Raw genomic sequence first — 9,306 nt, 5'->3', positions numbered from 1 at the left:
AGCTGCCGGCAACCCAGTGGAAATCGCTTCCCAACTCTTCGCCGGACGCGGCGGGCGGGCAACAGCTGAAAGCAGTCAGCGGAGGGGACTCTGCTCCCCTTAGACAAGGGCAGCAGCCTTGCTGGCTCCAGCGCTGCCACCTCTGGCTCGCAGTGGTCCCTCAGGTGTCCTTGTCCAACAAAACACCATGGCAACGCGGGGCGGGTTCCGCCGGCGCCTGGAGACCCTACGGTAACCACAACATTAGTTGTGAGCGTCAGAATCACCCGCTCAGCACTTGCCAAGGCACCTTCCCAGGTCGGGGGGAAGAGCCGGCTTCGGGAGGGAAAGGTCTTTCCTCGCTGGGCCGGTGACACACCTGGTGCCACCTGCGCGCCCCGCCCACTTGGGTGCCCGCCTCGCCGTGGTCCTGCCAGCAAGTCCGCGCCCAGCGCCCCCGCCCTGCCCCGACCACCCCGGCCGCCCGCGCGTCCCCACCCCGCCGCGCGGTTGCCTCCGCCTTCGCTCGCGCACGCGCACGCCGTGCCGGGCAGCCCTCGGCGCTGTCATGGCGGCGAGGAGCAGCCTCAGTGGGCACCGGGAGAGCCGCGCGAGCCGTGGCGGGGCGAGCTGTGCCAGTAGCATCCTCACCCCCGCCGGCAGCCTCAGCCCTGGCGTCCGTAGCCCCAGTCGCGGCTGTTTCTGCAAAGGCTAAGCGCAGGGGTGGGGCGGACCAGGAAGCCATGGAGTTCAGTGCAGCCGCGGACTCGCGGGGAGCGGACTAGGGAAACTTGGAGGCTGCGACCAGGTGCACTGACCTCTCAACCCTCTTCTCTCCTAGCCCTCTCTGCCAGGCCTCCCCCTCCCTTCCGGCCGCAACACACCTGCCCTCCTCTCCCCGATGAACCTCAGGTGCCCGTGAGGTGCTCCACTCCTCCCCCTGGGCCAAGGGCTGAGAATAATCACCGCCCCCTTCCCCCGCCTTTTCCTGCCCCGGATCTTCGCAGCCACCTCCGTCTCGCGGCTCCCTGGCGCGGGGTGAGGACGATCCGGAGTCTCTGGGTGAGGAGTAACTTTCTACCGCGGCGGTAGCTGGGGGCCCCTCCTTTCCTCCGACCCCTCCTCTCCCAGCGAGTTTCTCTCTCCGTGCACCTGTGAGGAGAGGGTGCCCCGCGCCAGGAACCTGCGCGAGTGGGGGAGGAGTGAACCCGTGCTGGAGCCTCCTGCCCCCGCCTCCACTCTGACTCCAGCGCCTCGGGCCGGGGAGACGCGGGGGCTGGCGGTGGGGTCCCTTCAGTAACTTCGTTGACGCGCAGTAACTATTCCCCCTCTCCCCCTACAGCACCCAAAAACAAAACCTAGCCTATTTAACGTTTATCTAAATCTTCCAATAGGGTTTGGCGTTGTTGTCAGCCTCGGGGAGAGAGATTGGACAAATATTCTCCAAGAGGAGGAGGGCGACGCCAAGGACTTTCCACTTCAGCTGCTTTTGGGGGTTCTCCACAACTTGGGAGAGTGGCCCTTTTCCTTTTGCGTGGCGTGTGCTTATTACTCGTGCAGCGGTTGCTGTCCCATAGTGACTCGAGTTTCTCGTGAATAGCAATGGCCAGTGAAGACAATCCTGTCCCTTCCCCGCCACCAACAGGTGATGACGGGGGAGGCGGAGGGAAAGAAGAAACCTCAGCCGAAGAGGGTGCGTTGTCCCTGAAACCGGGGCTCCCCATCAGGGGCATCCGAATGAAATTTGCAGTTTTGACGGGACTGGTTGAAGTTGGAGAAGTGTCCAATAGGGATATCGTAGAAACGGTCTTTAACCTGGTAAGTAGGTACCTATTCTGAAAGCATATATTCTTTTCAGTGGGTCGAGGAACAGGACGCTCAAGGAACAGCCATGTGCTTTGCTAGATTTGATGATGGCTTTTTCCATGGGTAGAAACACAAAATTCTACTGACCTAGGTGAAACAATTTCCTGTATTTGTTAGTTTAAGGGAAATTATGTAAAACGAAAGTGCTCCAGCTTTTGTGAAATTGAACAGATCCCTTTTGTGCTAAGAAAATAAATGGTGCTAATGGAAATATTTGGCGGGGGGTGGGGGTTTCCAGTGGAGGAGTTTTATTCTATGAATTTTGGAGGGAGGGATGTGTAAGTGTGCATTTCTCTTTGACATTTTAAACAAGTTCTTGGGACCTTTTTTGGGCTTGAGAAGTAATGTAAGTGGTAAGGCCGCCTAACTATTCTTCCTGAGTCTGCCTAAGTTATATATAGTTTGCCATGTAGGTTTTGAACACAATTTTTTTTTTTAAGATTTTATTTCTTTTTAGAGGGGAAGGGAGGGAGAAAGAGAGGGAGAGAAACATTAATGTGTGGTTGCCTCTTGCACTCCCCCCGCTGGGGACCTGGCCCACAACCCAAGCATGTGCCCGGACTGGGAATCGAACCAGCAACCCTTTGGTTCGCAGGCCTGCACTCAGTCCACTGAGCCACACCAGCCATGGCTGAACGGAAGTTTTGTTCATAGGACTGATGAAAGATGACTGCAAAGGTAGCATTTATTTTAAATTTTGGCTAGTGTCATTTTAGGCATAACTAACATACTAAGTTTTGCAATGAATTTAAGGTTCTATTGTGAAAATTAAGTGGCAATATGAAAAGAGGATTTTAGCAGATATAGCATGATCTTTGTTTCTTTTGTAAATTCACGTCTAGCAGTTATGCCTGTTTGGTCAGTAGAACTTGCTGGTTGTACTACTATGAGCTATGAATGTTATTTTTAAAAGATGGATGTACAATATTTTCCTTTCGCTCTTTTCTTAGAAATGGTTATTTCTAGTGGGGGCTTTTTAGATTTCTTTATTCTAACCTCTGTTGCCCATCCACTTAAAGAATAAAAAGTAAATTTGGCCTAAAAATACTTCCTCCTCTTCCACATACTCACCTGTGTTAGAACGTAACAGATGGGAACAAATATGAACGCGGTTCTAATAATTGTTTAACACCTTTCCTTGTTGCCTCTGTTTTCAAGGTTAGACCCTTTTATTCCAGGGCAGTTAATTATTTCCCTTGGTAGACCTTTATTAATAGTCTGGTCACCTGTAATACAACTTCTACAATGAGAAAGTAACTTGATGAAATTCACTTACTTTTGGAATAAGAAAACTTCGTATTTCTGTGCCAGTTAGTTGTATTGGGAGCTTGTATACAAACACCTATAGACATACATATATGTATACATATTTAATTATACATTATGGAAGTGTTCAAATAACATAAAAATAGAATAATATAAAGAATCCTGTTATCTAGCATTCAGCTTCAACAAGTATTAATATTTTGTTGGATCTTGTGTGTGGGGACTTAAGTTTGTGAGTCTCAAGGAGATAAATGGTAGATTTATGTATTCTACTTCAAAATAGAGACACTTGAAAACTTTCCTTTTTATTTGTTTTCCTTTTTCTAAACCTCTTGTACCTTGGATGATAAACACAAATCTGTGGTTGTGATATAGTCCATAATTAGTTGTTTGTGTGTGAAATGCGACATTCCCTGGCAGAAGGAGGATTTGAACTTCTCTGTTCTTTGAGTCACTTGCATTTTATCATTAAGGAAAATCCAAATTCTGTAATAATAGTTTGCTTATATGCTGCCCGGAACTTTAGGCCTGGTAGAGATTTTAAAGTTATTGGTTCAGTCTTTCACAACTATATTTGCAGGACGATAGATGTCCCAGTAGAGGGAGAGGGAAAATCTGTTCAGTTATACCCACTGTCACTGTCATTCTCTTATGTAAAACAGAGTAAGTTGCCAAGAGGATTCGATTAGTTTCTCTTTAAATTCTCTCTTATATGTTTCATGCTCCTTCCTGGATGTCTAGGTTCTTGGCCAGACCTTAGAAAATATAGGGAGCTGAAATGTTGGGAATTTGGTAATCTAGTTCATCTTCATGTTATTAATACAGGTGCACCTAAATATTTCCTAATTGATAGTTGTTAGCCTTAGCCTTAATTCTACTCAAGCAAGGGAATGCATTAAGTAATAATAAGTGATTTTTAAAAAGTTATTATTTACCAGGCAGTGGGCCAGGTGCTTTACATGTTTTTCTAATTCTTCAACAACTCTTAATACATATACAGATGTACCTTGTGTTATTGTGCTTTGCTGTATTGTGCCTCACAGGGGTTGGTATTTTTTAATTTTTTAAAAAATAAATTGAAGGCAGGACCTTCCACCAGCAAAAATGATTACGACCTGCTTTATTGTGATACTGGCTTTATCACGATGGTCTGAATCTGCAATATTATCCAGATATGCTTGTGTCTCATTTTATAGATAAGAAAACCGAGACACTGAAATGTTAACTAAATTGCCTACAATTTGATGATTCTGAGAATGGCAGCCTTTCTAGGAATGTTTCTACTCTTGAGTTGATGGAGAATGTTGGTTCCTCTAAGCAGGTATTTAAGTTTAGGTATAGCTTTCTCCAATGTAAGGGCACAGAAATCATTGGTCCTGCTAAATATTGATGGTGAAACCTCCATCAGTACAATTAGTTTCTTATTTAACATTCAAATAACTTTGAAAAAAATTGTTTAAAAAGACCTTAAAAGTAAGAAAACATTTGGTTATTTGTTTCTTTCATTCAGAATGTAGATGCAGAAAGTTGGTCACGACCTTTTGTTACAGTCAGTACATTGGATTACTATTTCTAAAATTATGAAAAATAGGATACAGACAAAAGAATATGTAACATGACTAAGGAAGGAAATGCTATAAAAATATAAGCCCTGTGGACCTTCTCTCTAACTTAACCAGAATATTACCAATATCGTTGAATCCTCCTGTGTGCTCCTCTTTTATCCTGTTCTCTTCACTGGATTTTTCATTAGTAACTTCTCACTATTATTTATAGCTATCATAGCTTATTTCTGTTTTCCAGGCATTTTATTAAAATAGATTATGTTCTACTGATTCTTTATTACTGGTTACATATTAACTACTTGAAACAGTAAAGTTGTACTGTTAAAATTAAACAACTTCCTATTCCCCAGCATTGTCCAAATTAGTGGTAGAGCCATATAACTCAAGAGCTCTTTCTCTGCAAAGTTCTCCCTCCCAGCTTTGCTAACTTGGCTTGAATTTGCTCTGCTATAAATTCCTATGAAATTTACCACCTTTCTTGTAATTTCTTTTACAAGTCATTTACAGATAAGTTTTGATTAATAGTACACCTGTGTATTCAAGCATTTCAAACTTCTGGTCAACTTTTCCATTTTTCTGGTTGCACTTCAAAACCACTTTATTTTTGTTTTCATCTTTATGCTAAAGTTATTTGTCAGACTAGGACCCAGAATAATTATTATAATGACGTTTTTAGGAGTTTGGTGCGGAGTTTAAGCTTCCATCATGTATTTAAAAATATTCAATGCTATTTAATTCAAGAATAGTAGTTCCTATTGGTCTAGTGACAAATACATGTTTTCATGATTTTTGTTTGTTTGAAGAGTATAAGATTTCAATTAAAATGTTGAAGCTTGAAAGATAGAATATAATTTTTCATTACAGTAGTCGCCCCCTTTCACAGTTTCACTTTCTGCAGTTTTACTTAACTGCAGTCAGTCATGGTCCAAAAATAATAAACAGAAAATTCCAGAAGTAAACAATTCATAAGCTTCAACCTCCTACCTATTAGTCACTTAGTAGCTGTCTCAATTATTAGTAACAGTATTCAAGTAACAGTGTTCAAGTAAGCCTTATTTTACTTAATAATGGCCCTCAAGTGCAAAAATCATTAAAAAAAAAAAAAGTAGGATAGGAAAAAACATAGTATTTATAGGGTTTGGTGCTATCATTGGCTTCAGTCATCTTCTGGGGGGTCTTGGAACATATTCCTTGTGGATAAGGAGGAACTTCTGTACTCATTGTATGGCATTTGAGATAGGTCCTGCTAAATATTAATAGTGCAGCATCTTAACACCTGTAGGAGTTGAGCGCCTCACACAAGGCCTCCGCTAGTATTGACTGTGCAGGGCGTGTACTTGTAGCCTTAAAGGGGCAGCTGCTATTCCGTTCTAGCTGATTGTCCTACAGTAACAGGGGGCCCCATCGTGTAATACCTTCTGATTTTTCAGGAATTAGAAATCTAGATCTTAAATAACACTTAAAAGTGACATTAAAATAGCATTAATTTTGTGGGACATAAATCACACATAATTACTTTTCAAGCTTGTATATGAACCTTAAATAAAAAGAATAATTGAACATGTTTTTCTGATATGTCCCATCATGAGCTTAAAGGTTACGGGTAATCCCTTCTAGAAACACTTAATGGGTTCCCCCCCAAATCAGTGTGTACTTCATGTTATAAGTAGTAGAAAACTTGAACTGGTTTTAAACACAGTAAAAAAGATTTATAGGCTTATTTATCTGGATGCCCAAAGGTAGGGCAAGACTTAAGTAACAAAAGAATATTAAAGACCAGTTTTTTTCTGTTTCTGTTCTGCTTCCTTTGATGTCAGCTTTGATCTGTTGATGTTCCTCTCATGGTTGTGGAGTGGCTGCCAGTGGCAGTTGGGGGAGAGAGCCTCTCTGTCCTAACATTCCAAAAGAGAGTCCTGATTGTACCTCTGGACAAATGACCGTGGCCATTGAAATGTGCTCATTGGCTTAAGCAAACCTGGGCCAACTGCTCCACCTAAGGATGGGGTCAGTTTTCTCGGCATTCGCTGGGCTCTGTGGGGAGGGGTGGATACACAAAACCTTGCATAAGACATTGAAAGGGTGAATGGGTGCTGGATAGGCAACCATGATGTCCACTGGTTTCCTTTTCAGTTGTGTAATAATATAATAAGCTAATGGTATTGGTTTAAAGAGGAAGAGAGATTCATTATCCTAAAACTATTGTGATCTTGAACAACTTTTCTTTTTTAAAACTTCTTTGTGTCTTAGTGTCCCCATCTGTACAATGGAGGAAAACAACATCGCAGTGAGGATTAAAGGAATAGATACTTGTAAAGCACATAAAGCAATGTATGGCAGGCCCTAGCCAGGTAGCTCAGTTGGTTAGAGCATTGTCTCTATATGCTAAGGTTGCAGTTGGGTTCCTGGCCAGAGCACATACAAGAATCAACCAATGAATACATAAATAAGTGGGAACAACAAATTGATGTCTCTCTCTCTCTCTTTCCCTTTCCTCCCTTCCTCTCTGTCTCTCAAATCAATTTAAAAATGTGGCACATTAAATGTTATTATAACTATTGGCTATTATTATAATATTTAAAATTTTAGATAGCTGGATTCATCATATTCCAACCTTATAATTTTTTTTTGTTTCTATGTATATATTACTCTGCAATATACTATGTAGTTCTTGGAATTTATTTAACAGCCATTGTGACTTTTTTACAAGTGACTTGTTTTTAAAACACCTTTATGGAGTTATAACTTATATAGCGTAACTTGTTTTGAGTATACAATTCAGTGATTTTCACTTAGTTTACAGAGTTGTGCTGGCGTTACCACGATCTAATTTTAGAACATTTACATCCTGTGCTCAAAAATTTTTAGTTTTTGCCTTTACATTTAGGCCCATGATCCATTGTGAGTTAATTTTTGTATGCTATGAGGGACGGCTCAGATAATGTTCTAAATTCGTCGCTTTGTATGTAGATGCCCAGTTGTGTCGCTGTTTGTTGCGAAGGGTATTCTTTCCCATTGAATTGCCTTGGCAGCTTTGTCCAAAAGCAGTTGACCACGAGTGTAAGGATTTATCTGGGCTCTCAGTTCTTTTCCCCTGATCTATATGCCTGTTCTTCCACCACTACCAAAACTGTCTTGATTACTGTTGCTTTGTAGTAAGTTTTGAAAAAGGGATGTATGTTCTCTATGCCCTTTTTCAAAGTTGTTTTGTCTACTCTAAGTGCTTTCCATGTTCATGTGAATTGTAGGATTAGCTTGTTGATTTCTATAAAAGAAGCAGGCTGGGACTTAGGGAGGTATTGAATCTGTAGATCACTTTGGAGGAATATTGAGTTTTACAGTCCATGAATATGGATCGTCTTTCCATTTATTTGGATCTTCCTTAATATCTTTCATCACTGTTTTGTAATTTTTAGTATATGAGGAGATGAATTACTTTTTGCTGTTAAAATGCTTCTGTAGGCATTTTGTGCATTGAAATTTCCAGAAATAGAATAAGTATTTCAAAGTATATGAACATTTACATAGATTATGAATAGATATTGTTTATTAGTGTTGGTGATTAGAAGAAATTTGGGTACATTGGTGGATTTTGGAAACCTTATAATTTCCTAGAAGTAATAGAATTGATCATTTAGGCCCCTGTGGGTAGACAGTCTTGTTTCCATTTGCACTGGTTCATTTTAAACGGAGAAATCATTTGGGAGTTGAAAAAATTAGAATTTTTCTTTTCTGTTTGTGAATTAATACAAAAGGAAACTAAGCTTTTTGTTTCTTATACTGACCTAGCTGAACTAATCTAGTGTATTTTTATATTATGAAGTATCTCTTTTTAACACATATACTTTAAAAAGTATTTTAAATAGGTTTGTGTTCTTGAAGAAAGACTATCCAGGACACATTTTTGTTTTATAGTACTTAATTAATAAATTGTTTTATTTATTTTTGTACCTCTAGAACTTTTCACAGTGCTTGGTACTTCAAAAGTATTTGTTAAATTAAATGGAAATGTTTTAATCTTTTCATTAAATATATTATAATCATTAGTAAGCCTGATTTCTGTTGTTATTTTCTGCAAAAGATACATTGTTAATGTGTATTTCTTTTATTTTCTGACTTTCATATGAATATAATTGTCAGGGAATTTGCATTTTTCATTGTACAATTTTGAGTTAGCTCAATTTCTGTTTTATCCCTAAGAATAGCAATTTCATTATTTTCAAAATAGTCTCTTAAGTTTCTTAAGTAGTTTTTTACTATTATCTATTGGGTTGGCCAAAAAGCTAGTTTACTTTTTTTTCCATAAAATAAGACACATTTTTCATTTTCACTAATCACTTTATTGATTTGGATATTCTGAGTATGTCTGCTATCTCCCACTAGTGGCTTCTAGTGGGTAGAGGCCAGGGGTGCTGCTCAACATCTTCCAATGCATAAGACAACCCCACAGCAAAGAATGATTTGGCCAAAATGTCAGTAGTACCAAGAAACTTCGCAAAACACTTTGACACATTCAGTCAGTCACACCACCTTCTCCATATGCTGCACAGATCTTGCCGTTTCAATTGTGTTTTCACCTTTCTTGCAATAAAGCAAAATACACTGAAAATGTTGCGTATCTTCTTTCACCTTA

At 40.5% G+C, this 9,306-nt stretch overlaps 1 protein-coding gene across 1 annotated transcript in view; it reads left to right on the top strand.

Moving 5' to 3' along the window:
• Window positions 1-547: 547 nt before the first annotated feature.
• The window catches only part of LRBA (LPS responsive beige-like anchor protein), a 530,437-nt gene continuing 521,678 nt past the window's right edge, over window positions 548-9,306 (top strand). Inside the window, exons 1-2 of the mRNA XM_090287960.1 lie at window positions 548-787; window positions 1,374-1,797. Of these exons, the coding sequence (XP_090144086.1) occupies window positions 1,582-1,797 (216 nt within the window). The 5' untranslated portion in view covers window positions 548-787; window positions 1,374-1,581. The remainder of the gene's footprint in view (window positions 788-1,373; window positions 1,798-9,306) is intronic.

The sequence above is a fragment of the Furipterus horrens genome, unplaced genomic scaffold (genome assembly GCF_987537825.1).
Source record: "Furipterus horrens unplaced genomic scaffold, mFurHor1.1.pri manual_scaffold_10, whole genome shotgun sequence".
Classification (NCBI taxonomy): domain Eukaryota; kingdom Metazoa; phylum Chordata; class Mammalia; order Chiroptera; family Furipteridae; genus Furipterus; species Furipterus horrens.
Note: the sequence above shows the minus strand (reverse complement) of the source record. Positions and strands in the feature narration are given on the sequence as shown.